A 27,426-nucleotide genomic window follows, 5' to 3' on the forward strand; every position below is an offset into this window, starting at 1 on the left:
TGGTTTCATATTGTATCAGTTTACAGAGCATGACATCACTAATGCAAACACTGAGTTCATGTTAATCTTCTTCTTCCTGATGTGGCAGGCAGACAAACAGAGGCTTTGTATCACACTGATAAGACGCTGCCTGTGGTTGGTTAATGTACCTGCTCTCCCAGCCAATCCCTACCAGCTGAAAGTCCACCAAGGTGGGATCAAACACGCAACACACACAGCAGGCCAGATGCCCTGTGGCAAACCTGCAGGAAGTAGTAACTGATATATTTTGTAAAATGTCCAATTTTACTATAAATATAGCAGACATACATTGGCAATTTTAACATTGTATATCTGATTATTTTGAAAAATGAAATAATTGATACATTTACTTTCAGGGATCTTATGATACTTATATAGCTTATAAATATATATTACATATTTCCCCTGTTGACTGTGTTCAAGCTGAAGAGGTGGTTAGCTTAGCTTAGGATAAATACTGGTACAGCTATCCTGGCGGAGGTAAATAATCTGCATATCTCCAAAGCTCATCCATTCACATGTCTTATCCTGTTTGTTTAATCCATAAACACCAAATGTTTTACAAAATGACAAACTTTTTTCTAAACATTGCGATAAAGATTTTGTCAATACATTTTATTGATGTGCAACATTTTGCTTACAGTACAACAATCAACAGGCACATGATAAATATCAGCTCGTTGCAATCATTTTTAAAGAAAGTTTTACACGGCCTGAATTATTTCACAGTATTTAATACTTTCTGTATAAAAATAGGAATAATTCAGAAGTGAGACTTATGAATAGCGTCACATCTGAATAACAACTCAACAAGATAACAGTGACAGTCACATCTTGACCCAAATACATCTTAACACACACAAATACAGAAAAGAACATATATATTAACATACATTTCAAGTTCCTTGCTATTGCCAGTCTTCAATTTTTCAGACCTTTACCCTTTCATCATTTATCCCTCGGTTCTCACAGAAAGGCAGCATCATCTCTGGTAGCTGCACGACCACGATCGAGGCGTCACTATCTCCCAGAAGCTATTCTGTTGAGACAAAGTAGAAATATTGATCTAAATATGGTAACATCCTTTTATACATTTCATCTGTATGATTTAACATCCATACATCATGACTAATCTCATTTAGGTCTATTTTTAGAGAGCCGTTAACTGTGTTAAGCCATTGTGTGAGAGAATGAGGCGTGGTTGGATGCTGTAGCTGGTTGTCATAGTAGAATAAGTATGTTAAGTACATCTGGGCCCATCTGTCAGGCAAATCCCTCACATCTGTGACTTTATAAAATGCTTGGGGTTGGAAGGGGGGCTTTTTAAACGATGAATTACTTGTCCAATTTTTACAAACATACTTTTTCTTAACACATGTGGCTCTCCTCCATAGGCTTATGTTTGTAAATTGGGTAAGCTGTCTCTTTGAGAACACATTTCTACAATTGATATTGGAGGAGGAGGCTTGTGGTGTAGTGGGCTGTGCATTGGTGTTCGGATCAGGGGGTCACAGGTTCAAAAGGTTGTGTCCCTGGGTAAGACACTTCACCCCAAATTGCTCCTGTGGGGATTGTCCACAGTATTGAGTATGTAAGTTGCTTTGGATAAAAGCGTCTAACAAGTAACATGTAATGTAATGATATGCGTGTCCACACTATGCACGTAGTCTGTGTAGTAACAGACGCTCAGGAATGACTAGAGATAAAAGGAGACTACAAAGCCAGGATTATAAAACAGTGAAAGCAGTTTCATCTGGTTTCTGCCGCCATGTGATGTTTAAGTCTATTTATTTGTCTTTCAAGTTTATTCTCCTTCTGAACTATTTTTCCTTTAAAGTACGTCAAACATTGGGGTCAAAGTGACTTTGTTGTATTGCAACAAGTCACATTTTATCTGTCTATGTATTTTTAGCTTTCTTTATTTAAAGGATTTAGATGTTGTTCAATCATGATCTCTGAGCTTTAACACAGTCCATGTTTATTTGAACCTTCAAACACCATAATCAATAACTAAGAAGAATCTCACAGTATACTATAGTAACAAGTGTTGGCTGGTGTTTTAACCTTGTGATTCTGTGTATGACCCAGTCTGTGTGTCATCATAACGTAACGTGTTTTGAAATATTTTCCAAGTGTTTATATGTCTGTGTCTCTGTAAACATATTTTGAGTGATCCTTATAAGATATAGTGATGTTGTTCCTGTCAAACTTGATAAAAAGTAAAGCTACCCTTAAATAGAATCAACATAATCACCCATAAATAAATGAAACCAGTCGGATCATCTGAGCATAGCTTCCTAGAGCCTTTTCTAGAACTAGCATGCACATGTATGTGGAGCACGTACCTCTGTCCGAGGGCAGTGTATCTGAGCGTACCACTCCTGTGAGTACAGACACACCTGGACGCCCTGTCCCAGGAAGAGAGACGCCCACATGACCACGTTGAACACGGGGCTCTGTCGCTTGTCATTCATGGCAAAGTTGAACACCACTGAGAGAGGACAAAGTAAGTCAATGTTTTTGTTGATTTTGTGTCAAGGTTATCTGAAGTTAAACAGAAACAGTGTATTTGTGTTAAGGATGAGATGTTTGCTAGTAAGGGGGCATACAGTAAGAGCATGAGACAAAATGACTTCTTATTGAGCTCAGAGGAAAAGGACACAATGCACAATATGAGAGTTGTCTGGCATGTATTTAATCGGATGCTTTCCTCCAGCAGCAAGGTCCGTGCACCGATAATGTCCAGTTCTTTTGAATTTGAAGATTGTTCCTCAAATACTTAGTTTAACCCTCACCTCCAAAGATGGCGAAGAGAAAGAACATAACGGGATAGAAGAAGCCGAAGCCCATGGCCAGGGCGTACTCATGGACGACAGCAGAGACGATGAAGACGGAGAGCATAGCAGCTGTTCGGAATTTCCTTTTGGACAGCTGCAGGGATCAGAGAAAGGCAGGGTTTGGGTTAGAGGTCAGGAGGGCTCAGCTGGGAATTTGTGTCTCTAGAATTACAGGACGAGTGTTACACTACTATAATGACTTAACCATGTGACATGCTGTTTAGGAAATACAGACAAAACCAATTGGGACATCACATTATAGTTTTGGACTATTGGCCCTTGGTGGACCCCCCACACACATAGCCTGGAATACCCCTGATCTGAAATAACACTGTCTGTAATATAAAACTGTGTGCAATATACATGCAAGCGCAATACAGTATACCCTCCTGCAATTTCATTTATTTTTAATTAGTTAATGTATTTCTCTCAGTTGATTTACAATTGGCTGCAGTACCAGCTAGCACTTTAATTAAATATGGTCACTTTTCTTAAAAACAAATATCCTGCTACTTTTTTACATATCTTCTACTTTGTTTTAGTTTACTACTTATATAGTTGTTAATAACGTGTGCATACTTAGCCATTTCCCCCGCCCCCCTCACTTTATCTGTACTATCTGCTGTTGTAATCATGTACATTTCCCTGTTGCGGAAGAAATAAAGGATTTCTGATCCATTTGTAGGTTGCTGTATTGACAATGGGCTCACCCAGAGGAAGTCTCTGTATCCGTATTGGTAGAGCCAGTCATGAACGACCACATTCCAGGTACGGTAATAGTTGGCGAAGGACGTCGAGTTCCACCAGTCCTAGAACATCAATGCAGAGTAGTAAAAAATAAAAACACAGTAAAGAAGGCTTCCTTCACTTCTGGCATCGAGACAACTGAAAACACATAGGCTACTGATTTTCATGAAGATAAACTGGTGAGAGCCAAACCTGTGTGATGTTCTTAAATGAAATACAGTATGTTTTTAAACATACCCAGAGTATAAGAGTGTGTAGCTCTGATGGCATACAATGCTTCCAGCTGCTGTTGAAGTTTGCACTTAAATGAAGCGTTAACACTGGAACAATTACAGGGAAGTTAATCTATGTGCATTGCAAAAGGTTTAATACAATTAAATTAAGTTGTTTTATATTTTGGTCAACTCAAATCAGCATCACAAACAAGTATGGTGTCAGTTGCGTCTTATTTTCAGTTTTCTAGGCACAACACAAATTGGATAAATCTTTCGCAATCATAACATTGGACATGCAGGGACACATCCGCCAAAGCACATGAGTACAACACTATGTCACAGCTTGTCCAAGAGCAAACTTTAGCCTAGATTATGAGGACGGAGAAGTTTTTGGGACCGTCAGGCCTCCTTCTGCTGTAATTTCACTCGTCATTAATCCCAATTTCCCCACATGAAAGAACAAGCACATCTCCAAATAAAGTGCTCACAGGAGGGATGATGCCAACCAAAATCAGCCATGACACACACCTTGTAAAACATTCTGTCAGCGAAACGCAGGAGCTCCCCGAAGAGGTTGAGCCAGCAGTGCAGGAAGGCGAAGAAACACAGCAGGAGGAGCATTATACCTGAGACAGGGACAGACAGACAGAGGGAGTTTGTGAGCTACACTTTCATTCTGGGCATTGCTCCCAGCTTTCTCAGAAGAATAGTATCTTGACGCTGCTCTTAAATCAGCCTATACAAAAAGCCATTCTCTAAAAGAGAGCAATAAATATTCCAGGCTTCAATACCTGCATTTGATTGCATAACCTCATATAATCTTATCACTTTAAAACACTAGAGACTTGTTTCCTCTATTTCCATAAGGGAAACATTAACCAGCGTTGACTCATGCAGACACGAGATGATAGAAATTGTAAGCACAAGTGTGGTTAAGAATGAGGATGGACTTTAAATAATATTTTATTCTTCTCATATTGCCTGACAAAACAAGAAGCTGCAGTAAAGTAGAAAGTAGGAAGTACCTGGTAATATTGAGTGGAACACAGCCAGGACCATAGTTCGTTTACTGAAAGGCTGTTTGGTCTCAGGTCTGAAGACGGGCACACAAAGGCGGACCAGGATGAAGTAGGCATAAAAGAGGCATCCAAAAATCTGCAAATTAAGCATTATAAGTTAAAAGCAATTCCAATCTAGAGCTCACTTCAGAATAAGCACAACAGGAGATAGTGATGTGACTTCTGAGATTAAAGCTGTAGTTTATGATTGCTCTACGTTATCCAACAATACACAAGTGCTACGAGCTACTTATAGGTCATTAACCTCACTACACCTACTTCGTTTTTCTGTCACAATCTACACAATGAAGTTTAACTTACCATTCCAGTTGTGATGCCAACATACTTCCATCTTATATGGGTATTCCTGCAAAGAAAGAGACAAGATATGACTACAAAGTAAATCATGAGGGATCAGCAAAAGGTTCAAAAGGACAATGTGTCTTACCGAGGATATGATTCCCTGTAGATGAGAGTCGGACAGAAGAGGAAGTACAGATAGCTGGAAAGTGATGGGAATCTGGGGCTTTCTCCTGAGAAACAAAAACAATTCAGTCTGTATGACCATCAAAGTCAGGGGTCCAGTTTTGAGTCCTACATTCTAACAGTAAACAGAATGACTTTTAAAAATGGGTTTGGTTAGAAATAGCTTATTTAAGGTCATTTAATTTGCCTCGTTTCATTATGTGGCACAGTACCAGCCATTAACAGCTCCATTTGTGAACGCTTTAGCTTTATGGCACCTGAGTACAGGGACCTGCTAAGAAATGGCTCCCTTTAAAATGAAGCTAGTGAGTTCATCACAAAATCATTAAGCCATTAAACAAAGTTGTCCACATAGAAAAACCTCTTATCTCTTTTGCTGAATTCAAGATGTAGTTCAGTCAAGCTCCAAACCTGCTGCTCTTTCATTTAACATAGCTATTAAAATATGTGTTAACATTTTTTTATTTTCAACTCTTTCCAAAACAAATATATTTTAGTGAAACTTTTATAAAGTTGTTTCTGCCAGTCTTTACTTTTTTATTCAGGAGTTTTAAACTGGAGGCATTTTACTGTAATAACTATTTATGTCTTCTGCTATGCAGTCAGAGAGAGACACATTCCTCACCACTAACACACTTTTAAGACAGGATCTCATGGGACTGCACATATTCAATTTTATTTATTGCATGTGTGTTTCAGTCTGTGTTGTGTATTCATGGTAACCCGCTGAGTTCTCTGGGAGTCATTTCTCTCGTGTCTGAGAGTGTCATCGTGAGTAATGATTCAGGCTGAGGGGTAAATACACCTGACATCAATACAATGCAGTTCAGTACCTTCCTTTGGTGTGTTCCTCATGATAACAGGACCGGTTTCTCTTATGAATGAGTAGCTTTTCATCAGGAATCGAATCTGCGGAAAATAGATAGGTATTATGTGAAACAGCTTCTCCGTCCGTCTTTATTGCACGAATTGACAAGGTGTCTGCAGTGAACAACTACATCCTTGGGGCCTAAATCTCATGCTCTGCATTTGAACGTGTTGACCTAATGATTCATTATCTAGCTCACTTCTGTAATTAACCGTGAGAACAAAGACTAAAAGGGAACTATAGCACAACAGGCGCCATTTAAATAAAAGGGTTAATCATTTTTAGACAGCCAACTGTGATTCAGACATGATGCGTCATTAATCTGCAGACAACAGGGAACCAATTACTTTTTTGCACAATTAAGTTAAGTAAACACATTCAATGATGCATCAAAAACCAATATCAAACTGTTGATAAGTGGTATGGAGAGCATCAGAATTACGAATAGACTTATTGGTTCCAGGTCAGATGAGGATAAGGACCGGGTTTCCCAAAAGCATATAAGCACTGGGATTATCTCACTCCATCCAATGAAGATAAAATGATCGCAGGACTAAGACGGTTTTGGAGCCCAGGGCCAGTGTGACGATCGTGACTTGGAACTCTAGACAACCTTTGGTTGTTTACCCGCACTTTCTCGGAGCAGCTAGAGCTGTAAACACTGACCTGCTGCTGCTGCGAAATCACACATGAAGTGCTCATGTTAGCCGTTTGTTGTCAATTGTTGTTTAATTCAAATTCACAATAATTGACTTATTCATGAATTATGTTTTAGCTTCAAGTCATCTAGCAACATCCAATCCAACATTAATAAATGTGTGCTAATTACTGGTACAATCTGCTGCTCTCACTTGTTCTCTGTTGACTCCCTCCAACACCCATCCCTCCTCCTCGTGTGATTTAAGCTTGGCATCGCTGCCTTGCTAAGCTCTAATGATCACGTGTGTTATCTCTGATTCAGTACTATTACTGCATGTGTCAAAGGGAGATTAATTCCTCGATGCTGCTTAGATACTTTGAGAATTTCTTCAAGCGTCTTTTCCTCCAACATTACTTTGACCTATACATACTGTAGTTAATGTGTTTGGAGCAGATCATATGTAAGATTGTTTAGGGCTATGCTAATATGTCAACATCTGACTAAACAATATACATAAATGGGCCAATACTCACTCAGTACAGAAAGTTTGAGAACCTCTTGAATTCAGAAATGAAGATATGTCTTTAGCAGGACCTTTCATCGCAGTTTGATGGACACATTTGATCATGGTTAATAATTTAAAAAAATGTATCCTTTCTGTACTGCATTTATTTGTACCTTTTTTTCCTTCTTTTTATACGAATAAGCCAATTCTAATACATGTATGATACATGCTGATGTATCCTGAAGGCTTATGGGCAGTTCAAAAGTGTTGCACCCTGTCCTCAATAGATAAAAAAGCTGTTATTCCTCAAACAGACACTCACCTGCTCCAGAATCACAATAAACCGCGAGGCTGGTGGCAGCTGGTACTGTACGACCACAAAGATGGGGAAGAGTCCCAGGACGTAGGTCTGCACTGCAGACAGGATCAGCCCCGTGCCGAGGGACAGACCCAGCTTAGAGGGGCAGGTGTGGTACAAAGACCCCCAAATCACCAGCGTGAGGTAGGGGACCAGCAGTGTGTAGAAAAACATTACAGCCCAGGCCCAGATCACCGTCCCCAGCTTTCCGAAGGCGAAGAACAGCAGGTCGAACTCCAAAACTATCCTGGGATGGCATAAAATAAAAAGTACAATCATTAAGTGAAGGGTATGAAAAAGTTATTACAAAGAAGAAAATAAGTTGAAGATTAGAAGTGATGCGCTCTACTTGCCACAATGTCTTGTTTTAGCTTCAAACAGGGTTTTAAATACAAATGTTAATGATATCAAAGCTTGACTGTTTTGAATAAATGTCAAGCATAGTTAAATGCTTTTGCATTATTTGCTCTGAAAGACCCCTCTGGTGATAGCAATTGATTTTCAAATTGATTTAAAATACCCACTGTCTTGCTGCAGCAAGCATGCCAAAGGGATGGTGCCATTCATCACGTCCAGTTGTATATTATAATTTTATTTCATTCTCCAGATATTAAAATCAATGTTAAATGTGTGTCGACGTATCAAATTATTTGTACAGTCGAGTTTCCCGATGGAGGAGCACAAGAATTAAACTTCTTGCGTCTGCAAGCGAATCATTACTGAGCTGCCCAGAGCAACACAGAAATACTCAGACGGATTGATTGCTCTATCGTACTGCTGCCAAACGGCAGAGAGGCAGGGAGAGGAGGAAGGAGGAAGGGACACAGTGAAAAAGAAGATATGAACGTTTTGAAATGCTTTGGGGTTTATTGAGGTTCTATTAGATTTAGTTCAGGGTCATGGAGTTTGAGCACACACACACACACACACACACACACACACACACACACACACACACACACACACACACACACACACACACACACACACACACACACACCTGCCCTGGTCGATGTAGTCCACAGCCAGTGTGCTCAGGCAGAACATGAGGAGTACAGCGACGAACATGTGGTAGATGGTCCTGATGTGGTTGATCTCAAAGAGTTCACTGAGGAAGAGGAGGAGAACTGGTTGAGTAAATTGTATGAATGTCAATATCTGCCATTCCGCATACATGTGCCAGGTTTATTTTTTAACTCATATCTCTGTAGACTCGGATTGTCTGTCATAACAAGTTGCATAACTCCTCGCCCACACATCATGCATATATATAGCTGTGGGTATGGTATATGAGAAATAACTTTTATCCAACAGAAAATGAATCTACTTTGACAATACATTTACATTTTACAGCATCACACAAAACGTCCTATGTGATCATCAAGTGGATATTTAAAGTGGTTTTGTACGGTGGGCGACAGGTGCAAACACGCTACAACGGCCCAATACACTTCCATCAGGAGAAACACACTGCAGCGTCAGAAACGATGCAAATATAAAAACACAAATGTGCCAAGATTTTATGTTTTTTGTTTTGAGCTTCTTACAGCGTTATATATTTGCAACGTTTGGTTTATGCAGCGCTTTTAGTAAACTATGTTTCATCGGTTGGTCAATGTTTTCTAAAAGTGGCGCATGTATTGTCAAGTCGGTGGAGATGTTTCTTCTTTTGCATGTGTTTCAGCATAGTTCAACACCTTACATATAATTTCTGACTTACTCCAACAGTGACGGCCTGGCCACAAACACTTTCCCGTCATCCGTTCTCTGAGATCTAAAACAAACGACAAGAAAAATTGGAGAGACACACATTTTATTAGAGTTCTTTAGATGATAAACATATATCTCCAAAATGAATAAGGAATAATATGTGTGCGAGTGAAAGTTGCCCCTCTTCCTCACCTGGGTGCAGATTTGTTTGTTGTCTTTCCATTGAATGTTGGCTGTGTTTGGGTGAAAGACTCAACGGTTTCAGTCAGAGCTTGGTCCAGTAAATCACTGAGCTGAACCTGGACCTGCTCCAGGACCTTCTCCTTCACCCTCTACAGGACGACACACAGGAGGAAATTAATATTTGGATTTCTAAATGGAAAGCCAACTCTCATGAATCACCGAAGTACTATGCAAGTTGCAGCCCACATTTTGCACACTTAAAATATGATTTCAAGCTGTGTCCCTACAGTTTTAGTTTCTATATTTGATTTCCCCAGATGAGTAAGACAGAGGAGTGAGAGCATGATCAAGGTACCCCAATTTAATATACTGGCTGGAATTTAAATGATGTGTTACCTGCAGTGACGGGAAGTAAGTAATAACATATAACGATGTCACGTAATTTAAATAAATTGAATTGTAATCAGTTACGGGTACTGAGGAAAATAATGCAATTCAATTAAAGTTACTAGCTGTAATCAAAAATGTAGTCATATTGAAAAACATTTGATAACTTTTCACAGAGTTTGACATTAATCACTGTTGAGTGCTTCTATAAGTTTACCCTGACCTGTTCAATATTTGTTAGAAAGTAATTACAATCCAAATGTAATAAGTTGCATTACATTAAAGAAGCAAAAATACCAACAACATTATAAAAGAAGCTGTTTACCTGCATATGTTTCTGCCACTGTCTTAGATCTTCATCTGACACATTATTACGGTTTCCAGCTGCTGAGAGAGGAATGAAAATTGCATAAATTGAAACAGTAAAATATTCTGGACATATTGCACCTGGATTAATATTCAGTGAAAAACTAGAAAAGCTGTAGAAATATATTTTTGACCATACCAGGACCGGAGATCTCCTCTGACTGAGGGGTCTTTATGTTTCGGTGCACCACTCCGTTAGGTGTCTCTGGAGTAGTCATGGTTACCACCGGATGACGCCACAGCACCAAGCACTATGTACTGGAACTTAAGAGGACAACCCTGTAGATATAATATAGAATAAAAAGGTAAATATAGAGGTGCAGCTCAATTGCAAAATAAATGATAACAACAGTTCATTGGGTAACACATTGTGCAATGTGATTGAGTAATGCTGCCTGGCTCACATTTGCCAAATCTAGCCTTTCTCTTGTTGGTCCAATCAGGAGGGGGAAAATGACAGCCAAAACTGACCCTGTTAACTGTACCCATGCCAGTTTAGTTCCAAACATAGTTGTTATCTCTGATAAATCTGCTGGAACAGCGAGACACAGTGCAGTGCCCTCCACGGACTGACTCACCACAATAAATGATTTCAAAATCAGTTGTTTTCTCTGCCTGAATAGCGATGACACAACAGGACAGAGGTACAACTTTTTCAACACTCACAACGGAGGGCGGTGCAGCAAAAGTTTTCCACCCAAGAGTATATGATTTATTAGGAATTTACCCTTGTTGAAGCTTGTCGAGTTGAGAATCTCCAGCTATAAATTAAGAGATTAAATAAGGTCACAGGCCCATTGCTGGCAGGTTGCCTCATGTCCAATAAGATTAATATTCTGGATGAGCCTCAGTCTGGAGGAACTTTTTAATGTGAATCTCAAACTGGAAAAGTGCATGAACTTTATGCATACACAGGGTGAGGGGTTTTGAACTTTAGTTACCTGAATTGTTTTTCCATTACAAGAGTGTTATCACCATAGATTAAGCTAAACAATGTAAACACATGATAAAGTGGTGTACCAGTTCCCAGAGTAAGTTCACACTTTATAGATAAGGAGCACAGAAAACAGGCAAAGAGGTGAAAGACACAGTGACCTCATTTTCTAATCCTTGCTGTCTGATCATCTCTCACAAGAAATGTCAACACAGCAGATAAGATTTGCACAGATGATACAGTATGTGCCTTCAGATGATGAGGCTGCAAAGACAGAGATGAAGACAAACATGTGTTTAAGCAGTTCAACCCTGGGATCAAATTTAGAAATCAGATGTATTGTCTGTCCTCTTTTTCTTCTTGCCCACTTGCAGCCTGTCTTACTTGAATCCACAGATTTTAAGAATGCCAAGGAATAATGTCATACTCCATAACTCCAATGTGTTTGTCAATGTCTTCATTTCATATGAAAAACATAATATGGCTGTAATTTCATCACCCACAGGAGATTGGATTTGGGTGTATGGCTCACCTCCACGTCCTTTGGAAGTTAAAAATCTTTTGAAAATGAAATATGAACATTGAGCTTGGATCAGTACAACAACCTCATAGTACATGTTCTTTCATTAGTGCCTCCATTAACACAGCTTCTTAAGCGCAATATAATGTTGATAATGATTAATATTACTGTTTCAGATGGATAGCCGGAGAGATGAAAGCTACCATGAGACAAATTAAGACAGTGACATGATCAAAGATGGGACAATTTAATCACATCGTGATATCAGAGGTCACAGCTGCATTGATTGAATAGTTACAATTATTAGTGACAATGAGCTTTATCAGTCATCTTGAGCTACAGTAAACTGAGGATGGACTGAGAAACACTCAAAGATTGATGTGTGGAGGAATATAACCACAGTTTGAAGTCTCATTTAAAAAACAAAGCGTTTACAGTCGGGTGGTTAATGATCTATCAGAGGAACTCCTTTAAAGTCAATATTTTGTATTCACATCAATTGAAAATACTTTTAAAGTGATTAGAAAATCTGAAAACTAAAAACCAATTATATTTTTTCTAAGTATGCAACTTTAATGTAATCCCTTCCTGTTTGCAGTGTCTATATATTACAACCACACTAAACTACTAATAGTTTTCAACAGTAATAGAATTCACATTTTTCATTTTTTAAACTTACATTTGTACAGCAGAAACTGTGAAATCTACAATAATCATAAAAGTGACAGATGTGTGATATATCCACGATCAACATGTGTTATTGTGTCAGGTTTATACTCACAGTCGTCCAGCATGTGGCTCAGGCAGTGTTAGAATCAATGTTTCCTGCTGGAGGGAGTTGCCGGAGTGTTTTTAAGGAGGTCTGTGTTACAGTTCTTGTGATCTCTGTTCTGTCCTTTCCTCAAATTAATGTTGCACTTTGCCCGTTTGGCTCCTGGCCCTGGGCAGGTCCCCCCTTCTCCTCCTCTGGATGTATGAGGTCATGAAGCAACAGTGGAGTTTGTCCTATTGTCTCATATATTCACAAATAACTGTCATTGCAACATTTATTCATAGCATGAATTGTATTATTGATTTCCATGCCCTTTCTACTTGGCATAGCTTGAGTGTGGAAAGGTTCCCAGACATCCATGTCAAAGGTTTTCTACTATACGGAGTGAAAGACAAAAACATCAATTCTAGCTGCTTTGATTTAAAATCTCAAAATGTATGTCACTAGGTGGTTTAACCTTCCTTCACTGTGAAGATACATGTGATGCAGAGCTTGACACCAGAGGACTTCTGCAGAAGGATAGATGTGTGTGTGCTCAATTTAAATCTCATCTTAAAACGAGGACAAACGTGCAAGATGACCGTATTGAAACATCATTGTGTTTTTTGAGGGAGGAGCAAAAAAAGACATGAGAAAGGATAAACTCAAAATGTTATTCAAAGCACATTATTTCTTCACTTTTGTGTATTTTAAAGCTGCAAAGGTGATGCATGAAGATGAACTTTCAGTGAAAAATACACATGTTCGTAAACACGCCTCACTGTGGAAATATGTTTAAAAAATGTAGCTGTAAAGTATATTAAATTCAAACAAAGCAAGACCAGTCATGCATGGTTAATTGAGGCCAGACAGGCCAGACACACCGTTTGAATCATTTGGACACTGTATTCTGCGAGACGTGAAAAAAACGTGTTTGTTTTTAGGAAATTCGCCCAAACAAACTGGTTGTACAATCAGCATGTTGTGTGTCCTAGTCTACAAAGAGTTTACCTTGGAGAGTAATTTGAACAGACGCGGACCTGTGCTATAGCTTGAATTGTTTAGGTTGACGTCACAGTCTCACTGATGCCTCATGTTTTTTCTCCTTCCCACAGTAAATCAAATCCTACAATTTATTATAATTGAAAAACATAGATATAGAACATTTCTATCATATAAATATCTTTTTTATTCAAAATGTTTAGCTTAAAATCAATGCTAACAAAACTCTAACTATTTTGTTCATCCATCAACATGCAAGTATATCTCTATTTAAAATAGGGGTACAAATTCACACTATTTTTTTGTCTCCATTGCAATTTCAATATATTTATAATTGGTGAAAGCAGTGAAAAATCAAACATGATTAAAGTGAGTGAAAACAAGACAGTGAAATAATGATATGTACACAGGATCTTCTTTATTGAAAGGAGTTTCATGAGATAACAGTTCTGTTTCTCAGCAGCTACAGAAAAGAATACTGCATGCACTAAATCACACGCCTTAAACAAGCCAACCAGCACACACACATGTACAAACAAACACATTTTGCACCAGTTTTCTTTTTTTTAACCACCCCACCATCTTTGTCAGAGTTATATTTCTGCATATTTAGGCTACAGTATCACGTCTTTTTTAACTTGCCAGATTTTTTTTCAGTTTGGGTACAATTACTTTCAGACAAACATAACAATAAGACTGCAAATAAATTCTACAATCATCCAAACATTTACAGAACAGTAGACCACCATTGGGCATGTCAGGATTAGTTGTATCCGTAGTGGTTTTCATTGATTAACAGCAAAAGGACATTCACATTCAACGCATGGTTTCTATAGGTTATGCAAACACACTCTACTTCAGAGATAGAATAACACTTCTCAAGTTCAAAGTCCTTTTTTTACCCTTCCCCCTTGTGAAGAGGTACAAAGAGAAAAATGATAAATAAAATATTGTGATAAAGTGCTTCATGCATTTATAAGTCTCAATATAATGAAAATAGAGGGATTGCTGGTAACGCTTCAGATTACAGCCCACAATTTATTTAGCGTAATAATTTAGTTTGTACAGAGCATTGTAAAATGCTAATTGGGTAACTATATAAAACAAATCTGGGGAAGAACAGATAAAAACAAGAGGTATAGGAGTATAATAACATATATGAACATAAGGGGAAAAAAGGTCAATACTGCAATGACAATGTCAGAATAGTTCAAATACAGAGCATTTATTCAGATGGGGGAAAATATGTCGCTAGGAAACCAAAAACAAGGCTTTACAGCCTCTGCAGTCATAGCTATAACAAAAAATAAATTATATATATATATAAATATATGTATGTGTACAGTATATTATGAAAAATAATGATTAAGTATGGAAACCATCAGACAATTTAAAACTGTGTTGGAAAATAAACTAGAAACAGTAGTGGAGCTAAAATGCCTAAATGTTTCCTTATAATACAATTATTATAGTTATACTTTGATAAAGTGCCAGACAAGGCTTAGCTCTTTTTTATAACATGGCAAAAGATACACCAAGTCTGCTGGTCCCCTGTCTGTAACAATTCATTAAAACATACTTTATGTGTAATTTATTTCTAGATCCCCTCTAAACATAAACCCTCTTACCTCGTCCCCTGTGCCTATACCCAGTGAGTGCACCATCCAAATTATGTGCACTATATCGGCAGGCTGTAATATAAAGCGTTACGGGTCTGTTCTGTTAAAAACAAGGGCCGAAAGTCAAAGAGTGAGAGAGTCTGCTTAGAAGATACACCTCCTTTTTCTCTCCCAACACATATAGCATGCAGACACACACACTCAAACACGCACACACTCTGTCATCCTGAACGGTTGACCTGGAATTTTATGAGTTTGAAGCTATATACAGTCTATGGTTTGAAGGCCATTATAAGTGTGTAAACTGTCATCAACTTATCTGCTCAGATAACTTAGACTGCACCCAATAGAACAGGATATGCAATACATCTATATTTTGGGGTCAAAGGTCAATCACCTATTGGCTGATGATGCCCTTTAGCTGTGAGTGCGCACGTGTGTGTGTGTGTGTGTGTGTGTGTGTGTGTGTGTGTGTGTGTGTGTGTGTGTGTGTGTGTGTGTGTGTGTGTGTGTGTGTGTGTGTCTGTGAAGAGAGGGATAACATGGGGCTGTAACAGAAGATAACCTAGAGTAACCCTTACTTTATGTTTCATAGACCGCCTCTTTAACTGACTCACTTCAGTCAGCATTTTGGTTTCAATCTGAGGAGGTTCGTAAAGAACGATAGTCCTCTGTTAGACAAATTCATATTGGAATGACATTTTCATTCCATGATAACACATTGGAAATCTGAGATCCAAACCATTTAAAGCACACATCAAAGCATACAGTATGCAAACATTTCACATTCAACAACTGCTGTAAATTAAGAATATATAGCATATCATTTACATTTAAAATAGAGCAAATTATAAATAACATATATTTTTCTTTTAAACTAGGATTAGCGGTATAAAAATAGTTGCTACACAATTCTTTTTTTCCCACTCTTCCATGATTTTGACTGACATATTAAGACTGAATATCTCACAGACAATCTCTGACAGGCCATTTTTTGTATGATTTACAGTGTAAAAGTCTCTCTACTTTGACAGTCAGTTGTCTAAAATCAGGAAAAATACGTTTTAAAATTAACTTTTTTATTTAAAGGTGGGGTAGGTAATTTTGGAGAAACCAGCTCGAGAATTTGAAAATACACAGCCGGAAAAAATCTGACACTTCCTTATAGAGTCCCTCCTCCAACACACACGAACGCGCTCATGACCAATGAGGGCACGAGATAAGTGTGTGCACAGATGGAAGGCTGACAGGCAGGTAGGCCATCCAGTTATTTTAGCCGGGCCGGCTAAAATGATTGGTCGTGCTTTTTACAGCACTACGGCTTCCACTGATGACATTTTTTAATGGATTTTTTGTCAAAGCACTTAAGATATTCATTGCTATCGGGATGTTAAGAGCATTCCATGGAATATAACAAAAAGTGTATCTCGAGCCGGTCTCTCAAACTTACCTACCCCACCTTTAAGTTGCTTTTCCGGTAAAACAGTGTAGTGTACCAACAGTCCAAGATGCGGTGATGACTTACGTTAACCACTGAAAACGTGAACATTTTTATATTAGACAATCTCAGTACCTTATTGACCATACTCTCGGTGAGATAGCACTACAACCAGAGCCATCAAGCCTTACGTTGATAAGTGCTTACAAAAAGTTTGATTTATTTGCTACTTTATTGAGATACACACTTTTTTGGCTGACAGTTGTTTCTTTATTGAACTAGAGGAAAACACAGTGTAATATGGAATGTAATTATCTGAAATATATCCTCAAAGGGTACCAAAATACAAAACTATAGAGTCTTGAAGAGTCTTGAGGAGATAAAGACTGTATATCCAGCATACACTTAATTTTCCTTTGTTTACTTGAGTACAAAAGGACTAATGTGGGAAATTGTCTACTGTCTAAATTAAGGCCTCGCCAAGTTTAAACTGTGGCAGGTGTTCATATGCTTAGTTAAGTGTGTGTTGGTCTACCTATGTCATAAAGTATTATATATTGCTCCTATAACTACTGTTTTCAAAAAGTACAGTATAGTAACCAGCCTGGTGAAATTATTATTTTGTATTTCTCCCAAATGTCCAACATTTTTATTCTAAATGATAAGTGCGGTGATATTCCATATTTTCTAATTGTCAACAAATATACCAAAAGACAAAAAACAGCAATAAGTATAGAAATGAGTGATTAGTAGAAACAGGAATCTACTGTTAAGCCTGATATACAGTAGCTGCTTCCTCTTTGCAAAGGACTTCCTTTGTTTCAAAACACACCAATGAGAAACACAGCTGCATTGGATAACATATTTCCTCATTACCATGTAAAGGGCACTTTTACACCAATGAATCCCACATACACCATCCTGCTGCTGTAAAAACTCACACAACACTATATTATTCTACGGCTGCTAGTAGTCCCTACAAATGCGCTGTTTATTTCTATTTTAGGAGTGTTTCCTAAATAATACAGTAGCTAGTAGTTTTAAGAAAATAATTAAGCCTTTTACTACGAATGCAACAATATTTGCTGGGCCTATTTTTAAAGGATTTACGTATTCTTCAGTAGGCTTAAGACTGAAAGCCACAGACAGGCTCGGCAGGTAATAAAATACTCAGACAGAATTAACAACTGTTGCTTTTTGGTGTATTTACGAGGTTTGTTGACAATATATATTTTTTATTATATCACCCTTATATATTAAACAAAATACATTTAAGAATGCCCATTTTAACTTGACTTACTGACTAAATTTAGACATTTCATGGTAATATGTACCCTCACTGCTCTCTTCCATTGCATGTAATTCCCAAGAAAAGCCAAAGACCAACATCAAAAAACAACATGCAGTCAAAAAGTGTAAATATTAGTAACGTGAGCTTGAGGTTCACTGTTTTCATGTTGTACATCATGGAGTTTTCAACTCCATATGCATGTTTTAGAATGGTAATAATGACAAAGTCAAACATTAGCTTACAGTTGTCCTGGTTTTATGTCCACCGTAATACCGTCACTAAGACAAACAGCACACACTAGTGGTTACCTACAGCACTGCACCTTCTCTTCTCTGTGGCCCCTTTTCATGAGGGAGCGTGTGCAGCAATATTTATTATTGTAAGCTGCCAAGTCGGGCATTTGAGACGCAGTGCCACGGATCTTACTGATACCCACATACACCCCACATCATTGTACAAGAAGGAAAAGGATGAGCAAGCAGGGAAAGGACAGGGGACAGAGGAGAGATAAAGGTCTGTTTACAGCAGGTGAGGAGAAGAGGGGAAGGAGAGGAGGGGCCGACAGTGATCAGCTGCATGCAGATTTACAGAGGAGGCCTCAGAAAAAGCATCTGCCTGGAGAGAAAGAGAGACAAACAGAGAAACAAAAAGTAAGAGCAACTGTCAGATACGTTTGAGAGAAACAGGGAACGAGAGACAGCAGCCGGTGAGTCATGCCAAAATAGCCAGAAGGAACATGTCTCAAATCATCTTATTTTGGGTGTCTTCACTGAGAGCTTGTTGTATTTGGAAACGGCATGGAACACTCCGGGTCCAAACTTAGACTTCATAGGATGTAAAACCAACACTGTGAAACACTTGCCCTGACATTTCGACATAAAGCGCTTGGAAAGCAGTCTGCAGGTTGAGTGTTATATAAAGTGTCACCACATTGAGCAGTTCTACCTAAAGTAGAAATATAATTAAGGTTTGAATAAAGTAAAGCATTATTCCTGCAAATTGAGTCTCCAAATAAATGAACTGTTGTCCCTGGGTCAGGTGATGTTTAATAGGATTAACTGGAACCACTGAATAAAGTAGTAGGATGAAGTAAAAACCCAAAGACGGTATTAATTGGACTCCCTATTGTCATATGCGCCTTTCCAAGGGAATTTCTTTTGAATAATCTTTCAACCTCAGCTGGGATTTATGAAGTAATTGCAAAAAAATAAAAAACAAAGAGTGCTGATCCGAGACAGACTCTATTGTTTGGTATGTTTGTGCCTCTAGTACTTCACAGTGCAGTCCGGGCCAGAGTTGTTATTTTTAGCATGGGAAACCTCAAACAACACCCGTCCCTTCACACTGGCAGATGGCAGCTTTTCTGCAAAGCACCTGAGGGGCCGAAACCCAATAACCTAAAAAACAGTGATGTTTTTATTCTCTAACACAGGCTCTGCTCCCAACCCAATACATTCCTGCTTATACGGCTTTAATATTTGATGAAAAAATGATGACGGTAGCTAAGTAAAGACCTTGTAGAACTCAAAGTATGAATCAATCTGCATTTATTCAAGTAATAATTGATGAGCAGGGTTGTTAAATGTAAAGTCCAGGGGGTCCGTTTTAACATTAAATGCAAATACTTTAATAATCACAGCGAATGTATACCCATGCAAGAGCAGAAATATGAGATTTGTACGTTTTTTCTGAACCATTAATGTGATAAATTAAAGAGTTGCTGTGTTTTCCGTTCTCTTACCTGCTCAGGACTATTAGCTGGTCGCGGCCTCGGAATGCAGGCCGTAGAGTTTGGCTGGATCCTGATTGTCGCAGGCGTCCGTTCTGGGCACAGAATTCACATTCAGACACATGCTATCCAACACATCAGAATCACAGGCGGCCCCGGCACCAGATTCATGAGCGGCAGCAGGAGGATGATGAGGAGGAGGAGGAGCAGCGGTGACAGCATCCACAGGGAAGCAATGAAGCAGAGAGACATCGTGAGCGAAGCAAATCAGTGATGTCATAGTTATTAGTCATAAAACACAAAGGGGAACAGTGCATGCAGGAGTGTGTCAGTGCCATACTTTATAATGATCTATGCCTATCACTGACTGTTATCATCATGCTCGATGCAAGCTATCTCCCATTTGAAGTAAATATTGCAGGACATTCATGTAATGCTGCAATAAGGCCATTAAAAGGCCTGACATTACTCTAAAATAAATCAGTTTCCAGAGAATCATACACAAGTTACATTTCAGAGGTTTCTGTCGACTGAGAAAATGGAAGCTTGCAGTAAGACAACAACAGGTAGCAATGTGTGTTATGCAGTAATCAATGAGGGTGCAGCAGTCTTACCTGTTGTCATTTATATCTGTGGTGTTTCCTGTGGACAGAGAGAGGTGCATAAGGAGGCAGGCAGGTGCACAGTGAGAGTGTTAGTGGTGTGCAAATTAGGGAAGAAGTGGCTTTTTCTCAAATAAACATATGAGTTTAATTGAAACAGCCCAAAGCCCTTGGAGATATGGCTTTGAAAAAGCAGCTGCATTATGTGTTGGTTCTCAAACAAAAGAATCCCCATGCACACATGACTGAAGACAGTGTTGGCAGTCATTTTCAAACAACCCATAATGTGCATTTCCCTGATAATAAACCCAACAAGCTAGAAGAAAACACAACAGTAGCACATTTTCGAAATTCAGGCAGCAGAAACTGGTTAACATGAGGGACAGTTTGTGGTCACGGTCATTAAATCATTGTTAACGTCTTTGTAGTGTTTGTAACTATCCAGCAGCCCATCCACCTGAACAGTCACTTATCAGTGGTATAAAAACATTTGCTACTAAATATAAACATGGTCATTTCACGCTGTTTTTTTAAATGACCGATGCTGTTGTTATCCTGAAGAGGTTTATTATTAGCACTGTTGCCAGAGATTCCATGTCAGGAAAATATAAACATGAGTAATGTTAAACTGTTTAAGCAAACAACCAGCCAATAGACTTACTCAATTACATTACCGCTAATAATAACAATAACAAAGTACTACAAATCAAAATTGTAAAATAAAAATAAAATATGTATACTGTATATTCCTCCTATTCAAAGCTCTGTTGCATAAAACATATGCCCAAGCCCAACCCAATAACAGATGTCATACAGGTAGACCAACAGCGGCACAGAATTGCACTTACATTAATAAAAGCACACCATTATGGCTCACTTTGTAGTCCCTGCATCATAGTTGCATTCTTTTAATTATTTTTCATGCATTTTATAGGCGGTTTAATGGCTAGTGCTATGCCAAATGTCCTTCTATAGCAGCTACTGGAAAAACCAATCTTTAAAAGGGTCTGTGTTTTCCCTGAGCTACCCTGAGAGGGATTCATCTCTCAAAATATTCACTTGACTTTTTATGTGAAAAATATTGCCATCCAGATGAAGGTGTTTCAGCTGTTTTTCGAGTGCCACACATTAAGAAGTCTATGTGCACTGATTAATTTATATTCATGGCAGAGCGTTTACTAAATGTGTGTGCTTTAAACTTGATGAGTTGGCTGCTATCAGGGAGCCTCCCGCCTGACTGGATTATAAGGCTGCTCAATTTAATCTATTTATAAAAAAAAACTAAATTGGTAGTTCATAAAAATCTAATCCTTACAGGAACTGTCAGGGCTACACCTCAATAGACTCAAAATACTGAAAAAGTAAGTCATTTGAGGTACAGCCTTGCAAAGCTACCTTCCTATAAGCTCTTTTTGAAATGCATGACACTCAGTAGAATTATATCTCAGAGTGAACATTACTGGTGAGGGACCAGAAAGAAATGTACCTCTGAATTTGACTGGCATTACAGAGCAAGAGCGCTTTCATTCAAAAATGCCATACACTGAATGACCATTTTGGGGAAAAATACTAGATAAAGTGTTAAAAACGAAATTAAACTGAGTTAATCTAAAATGACTGATATTGTATCCTTGATTATAAAAATCTTCACAAATCTCTTGAGATGAATCATAGCTTCTAAGCAGCTGTCGGTAAAGAGTATGTTTATGCCAAGAGGAGAGAAATATCAATGTTTTCTCCGTATGTTGTTGTTGGCACTGGTGAAAACCATCTGAACCACCATCATGGGAAGCGACAAAATAAGAGCAGCCTGTTTAAATGAGTAAAGTGTTCACTGGATAGCATCACTGATATTAGTGTTTTAATAAAAGAAAGGTACATGTCGCAGCAAAGTGAAATGTTGGCTGTGACCCAGTTTGTGACTTTTATTGACACTCCTGGGGAATTGAGGAGGTGGGGTGTTGTTACACAACTCTACAACTGTCATGGCTAGGTCAGGGGCTGAGGTGGGCTCTCAGGCTGCAGACAGACTATCTGTCGGCTGAGTAATGAGTGTGAGGATAATCTATCTCCCCCAGAGTCGCCTGCTGATGAGAGCAGACACAAATATGAGGGTGCAGAAAAGTCTCAAGAAGCAGCAGCAATGTCCTCAAAACAACAAAGAGAATTTCCTCCGTGAATGTTAAAAAACAAGGCTTTATTCCATAAATAAATGCTATCCCGAGGCCATTAACCTATCCTGAGCCTGTTACAAGAAGATGAAAGCAAAATGACAACGTAACAGCGGGGTGGATTGATAGCAGCAGGCAATCATTGTAAACTGCTTTAACAACCACCACTCTGTAAGGGTATATAAATCATCATTCAAACATAATGGCTGGTATGAAAGCATTACAGCCATTATAGAAAGCACTAAAAATAAAGAGGTCCTAATAAGAAGGGAATTCAACCCCACTGATCTTAATCATAATATTTCACATTACAATAAAAAGGCACATGTGAACAAGGCTCACCGTTTTCTGAATCGAGCATCTCTGCCGTGTTCTTGTCTGCTCGACTCTGAGGTTCAGCAGGAAGCCTTCAAACGAGACAAAGATGTTTATGTACATTTTGCTTCTGGGATATTAGTTTCAAAATCACGGGATCAATAGGGTCTTTGAGTTAAATGAGAACTTGAAAATAAAAGTGTACCCAAGTGCTCACTCGGCCACTAAATAATACATCAATGTCAAAACGGATTCACTGACTGTAAGAAAGAAAGGGCAACATTGATGCAATACTCGATAGAAGAGAAGTATACTGGATATTTAATTAGCAAACTTTGTCCCCGAGAGGATTGTAAAATGAGAAGGTGACCTACTTGCTGCATGGTAAACTCAATATACAAGTAGTGCATATGATTACAACACTTTAAATGACTTATGAAAGCTGCAAGGCCAACGTTTTCTTTAATCAGAGATGCAAGCTCTGTATTTATTCTTTTAAATAGATTTAATTATGTGATTCTGACGTTTTTTTTTTATTCTGTAAAAAACATTATGTGGCAGATTGTCACATGAGACACTCCCACATGAGAACAATTATCCCACACCTGTGAACAGAGTGGGTAGAGCAGGATCTATTTAAAAACAGCGGTGCGACAAATGTGTTAAACTGTCTCGACGAAGGTTGAGAGTGACTAAAAGGTTAGTCATTGGTTAATATTGGTTCTTATTTTTGAAGAATCACTGGTCTGCATTTCAACGCATTTAGATGTGCAAATGTGCCTTAATAAAACAGATAAAACACAATGCTTTTGTCTACTAACACGCTAAAGTGTAAAAAGCTGGGCTGCTTAAGCTTTGTACTAAGAACACAGATATATCTAGATACAGTATACTTTGTATAAGAACATCATTATTTGCCTTGAGCATGATCTATTATTTCTGACTTTTGAAAATAATTCATAGTTTTCAATGGTTGGCAAAATAGTCCTGACTAAAGATCGCCCTTTAGCAGTTTCCAGAGCTTTTCTCAAGCATTCAACTGCATTGTCTTCACTATCAGCAGATAGTCATGATAACTGCACTGCCAATACAACATCTCTGTAAATAACTAGTAAGATGTCCAAACCATTATGTTCAAGGATGTGTATAATCACCTGCAGGATATTACTCCATGATGTTAAATTATCAATTCTACACATGCAGCTGGATTTGCTCACATGTCTGTCCTGTCCTGAGGTCCGTTGTCGTGTGAGTCGCTGTCTTGAGCTCCGTTGTCATGTGAGTCGCTGTCTTGAGCTTCGTTGTCGTGTGAGTCGCTGTCCTGAGCTTCGTTGTCATGTGAGTCGCTGTCCTGAGCTTTGTTTTCGTGTGAGTCGCTGTCCTGAGCTTCGTTGTTGTGTGAGTCGTCGACCTGGGGGTGGGGGTGTTTGGTGGGGCTGCTCTGTTTGGAGTTGGCCTCAGGTAACCTGGGCTCACTCTCTGGTGTAGCAGGAGCAGCTTCTTGTTTCATGTTGCTGTTGTGGAAGTCAGCTTTATAGAAGGCAACGGGGTGATCGCTGTAGCCTCGGATGTAGAAGGGGTTGGTGGGAGAGCACGAGTGGCCGGCACGCACAGGCTTGGCTAGAGATAAAACAGAATGATTTATTGATTTATCCATTCAACCATAAAAGACAAAAAACATCATATTTGTGCTGCCAGAAGGGGTATTGCTAACCTGTCGTCTCTAGGACAGAGTAATACATTTAATGTGACTTGAATACTGAGGATATATTAAAGTCCAAGTGAAACTGGCTGCCGCTGAATATAGATAACCTTTTTTTAATTAGGGAAACCAAATGACTGCAATGCTCTCTTTCACAAAGGTGCCCTGCGGATAAGTTATAATAAGGGCTTAAATCAAACACAAATTACAATATACAAAACAAAAAAGTGCATATCTGCTCTATAAATCACTTCTCAAAGATCTCCTTAGAGATAAAAAGAGAAACCATTATACTTCCAGGTCTTTAACATTTCAGAAAAGAGTAAAAGATTTTTAAGTACAAGGTGATGCCTTTAAATGTCTGGTTTTGTCAGTCCAAATCTGTCCAAGTTTAATATGATAAGCAGCACATCTTCATATTTGAGAGGCTGGAAACAGCATTTACTGCAATTTTAGCAGTAAGTAGAAACAGTAATTTAACCATCAATTGATTATCAAATAGTTGGCTTATATTTGTATTTTAATCGACCGATCTATTGTTGCAGCTTTAGATGGAAACCTTGTTTTTATGTAGCCCATCAAATTTAGCATAAAGCAGTAAAATCAACATTTTATCATTCTGTTTTCCAACACAGGAAACACACATTAGCTATCCAGCTGAAGTCTTTTTGATCCAACTTCAAAACATCCAAGCATGAACACACTTATTGCAAGATCTTTTTTTCCCTTTATAACTTTAATATACACCAACACATCACAGTTATTCTGAGGCGCATTAGTATAATCCCCATGGAAAATCATTGTTCTAAAGACTCTCAAATCAATAGCTAATTTTTCTCACAGCAGCATACTGTAGGCATCTCATTTATTTCACAGAATTCAAACGCATAAGTCCAATTACCTTCAATAGACACAGTGATGAAGCAAGTGTTGGTGATTAAAATGGATTACAATGTTTTTCTAATCATTGCATTTCTCTCGAAAGAGCTCTTTGTTTAAATCCTTCGAAAACAAATTCAGCCCTCCATCACATCTATCTGTTTGGTATTATAATTATTGTAACAATTATTGGCAACTAATATATGTTGTTGAATTTAGTTTAAAAACGTTCTCAGGACCTTGCTCATGCATGATGAGGTGGAGTATGAGAATGGAGGAAGAATATACTGTAGGTACTGGAAATTTCACGAAAGGAATTCTTGCACCATGATAAAATATTTGTATTGCAGTACATTCCAAGTGCAAATTGAATATCAGAAGCAGATGAAAAGGTGCGGACAGATGGAGAAGGGTGTTAGTATATGTAACCTTAGCAGCGGATGTGGAGAGAATTAGCATTTTACATATTAATGATTTGCATAAATCTAAACAGAATATTGAGACATTTGTCTTTATAATTGACTTTAATTTGAAATTACTGTTGAAATTAGATGCATACTGTAAAGAATACGAATAGTTAAAACCAGGGATACCGCATGAGTTTTAATGGACATTGTTTAATTGGCTGAAAGAGAAATTATCCTTCAAATTTTCCATAAAATAAAATGATATAAAATAATTTCAGTGGACTCATGCTGACACGTTTGCTTGAACATACAAATCCTTTGTTTTGAAAGCATAGAGATGCACTGGCAGAATAATTCACCTCAAGCAAGATGGAGTCATTTGAAGTTGTGGTGCTGCACAGTTTAAATGACTTATTTCTTTGAGAAGTAATAAAAGCCATACTTAAGCAATTGAGAAAAACTGTAATATGCCTCTAAATAACCTTAATGTCATGAAAACAGCTGTGTGTGATTTGATCGTGGACTGAATTACATAAGATTCAGATATACTGTATTTTCATTGCATATTGTACAAGTACTGAGGCAATGAAATGCACCAGTTTAGCCCTAAGCCTGTTTTTCAGGTCTCAGGCTCGAAAATGACATTCCCACAAATGACCATATCTTCCCTTCTAAAAGGGTTAAATTAATAATCTTTTTTTTCAAAGTAATGATAAACCTGAGAGTTGGATGTAGAAAAGTCAGAATCAATATAGATGTTTTATATTTTAAAGAAAATTCAGATTGAACATAGTAAAAAACTGTAAATTATAGTGTCCGTCCAAAAATTATTTTTTACTTATAGTGAAAACTACCTTTGGATGATGGTAAGGTAGACTAAATACTTTAGGAATCCAAAGTACAACATATAATAAGTACCCTGTATCAAGATTGATGCAAAACAAGGGACATTTGACTTTTTTAGAGAGGTTTAGCAAAAGAAACTCCACCTCTGAGGTGATTTGGGTGGAAATGGGGGTTTTACCGTTTCTCTGGAACCCATTGGTCGATTTTGGTGATTAACATCTCTTTCTGACCGTTAGAGCCAATAGAATCGAAGGGGAATCTCCCCACACACACGGTAAAACAAAAAGGTGGGGGCTTCGTGCACGCAGTTTTGCTCCAGAGTGAAGCTGTCTGTAGCTCTGACATCTGGAAACCGAAAAGCAGGTCTATTGCTCATGGATTATCAGAAATCATTTCAAAGGGACACAGACACATTGGAATAACCTATGGATTAACTTCAGCACTGTTTTTATCGTTTTAATGCCATTGAAGACCACTTTTGACCAGACTAAGAGCAGCCAGGTGAGCCATGTTAGCGTTTTTAGCTACCTAAGGCGCCATATGTTTTGATGTCTCGTTCTTGTTATATCTCTGAAGAGTTCGTATAATTGCAGTGATAATGAAGGGTACCGGCCTCCGATTCTGTTGTCTCTTCACAATGTGAAACGCATGGGTTGAGAATGCTGGCAGCAAGATAAATAACATAAGGTTTTGTGAGCTGAAGTTACTGTACTGTTACTTTGTGAGTGAATTTCCGAGTGAGTGAAGCTACCTGTTTCCTAGGTGCTGCGGGCAGTAGGGCCTGGCTCATGCTTCGTGGCATCTACAGGCAAGTGGCAAGTACTGTCCGGCATCCTGCC

The 27,426-nt window shown here is 38.3% G+C and overlaps 2 protein-coding genes across 3 annotated transcripts; both read right to left on the reverse strand.

The window, feature by feature from the left end:
- Nucleotides 1-615: 615 nt before the first annotated feature.
- soat2 (sterol O-acyltransferase 2) lies at nucleotides 616-12,706 on the reverse strand. Of its 2 annotated transcripts, none has more exons than XM_010795884.1 (16): nucleotides 12,617-12,706; nucleotides 10,521-10,660; nucleotides 10,341-10,399; nucleotides 9,638-9,777; nucleotides 9,456-9,509; nucleotides 8,736-8,843; nucleotides 7,700-7,982; nucleotides 6,198-6,273; nucleotides 5,327-5,411; nucleotides 5,200-5,245; nucleotides 4,846-4,975; nucleotides 4,349-4,446; nucleotides 3,569-3,667; nucleotides 2,817-2,952; nucleotides 2,367-2,512; nucleotides 616-1,060 (listed from the first exon to the last, which is right to left on the reverse strand). In XM_010795884.1, exons 2-16 carry the CDS (start codon nucleotides 10,597-10,599, stop codon nucleotides 1,004-1,006), a joined length of 1,596 nt encoding a protein of 531 aa, XP_010794186.1. In that variant the 5' UTR covers nucleotides 10,600-10,660; nucleotides 12,617-12,706; the 3' UTR covers nucleotides 616-1,003. The 2 variants fall into 2 exon arrangements, with proteins under 2 accessions (XP_010794186.1, XP_010794185.1); XM_010795883.1 differs by having other exon boundaries at nucleotides 10,341-10,402.
- A 3,896-nt stretch (nucleotides 12,707-16,602) lies between these two features.
- On the reverse strand, nucleotides 16,603-24,495 carry LOC104967180 (dentin sialophosphoprotein-like). The gene is made up of 6 exons (XM_010796597.1): nucleotides 24,468-24,495; nucleotides 23,971-24,373; nucleotides 22,781-22,845; nucleotides 20,280-20,307; nucleotides 19,678-19,760; nucleotides 16,603-18,551 (listed from the first exon to the last, which is right to left on the reverse strand). Exons 1-5 carry the CDS (start codon nucleotides 24,493-24,495, stop codon nucleotides 19,691-19,693), a joined length of 594 nt encoding a protein of 197 aa, XP_010794899.1. The 3' UTR covers nucleotides 16,603-18,551; nucleotides 19,678-19,690.
- Nucleotides 24,496-27,426: the final 2,931 nt, after the last annotated feature.

This window comes from Notothenia coriiceps, unplaced genomic scaffold (genome assembly GCF_000735185.1).
Source record: "Notothenia coriiceps isolate Sejong01 unplaced genomic scaffold, NC01 NC01_scaffold00037250, whole genome shotgun sequence".
NCBI classification, from domain to species: Eukaryota; Metazoa; Chordata; class Actinopteri; order Perciformes; family Nototheniidae; genus Notothenia; species Notothenia coriiceps.

Bases quoted from the DNA above. Each gene is read 5' to 3' on its own strand.
- soat2 (XM_010795883.1), bottom strand. From the start codon at position 10,599: ATGACTACTCCAGAGACACCTAACGGAGTGGTGCACCGAAACATAAAG. The intron at 5,412-6,197 runs GTACTGAACTGC...TTTGTTTCTCAG, and splicing joins GAGGAACACACCAAAGGAAG to GAGAAAGCCCCAGATTCCCA. The intron at 4,976-5,199 runs GTAAGTTAAACT...CTTAATTTGCAG, and splicing joins TTGGCATCACAACTGGAATG to ATTTTTGGATGCCTCTTTTA.
- LOC104967180 (XM_010796597.1), bottom strand. From the start codon at position 24,495: ATGTATTACTCTGTCCTAGAGACGACAG. The intron at 24,374-24,467 runs GTTAGCAATACC...TTTTATCTCTAG, and splicing joins CTCTGTCCTAGAGACGACAG to CCAAGCCTGTGCGTGCCGGC. The intron at 19,761-20,279 runs GTAAGACTGCTG...TTCTGTGCCCAG, and splicing joins ACAGATATAAATGACAACAG to AACGGACGCCTGCGACAATC.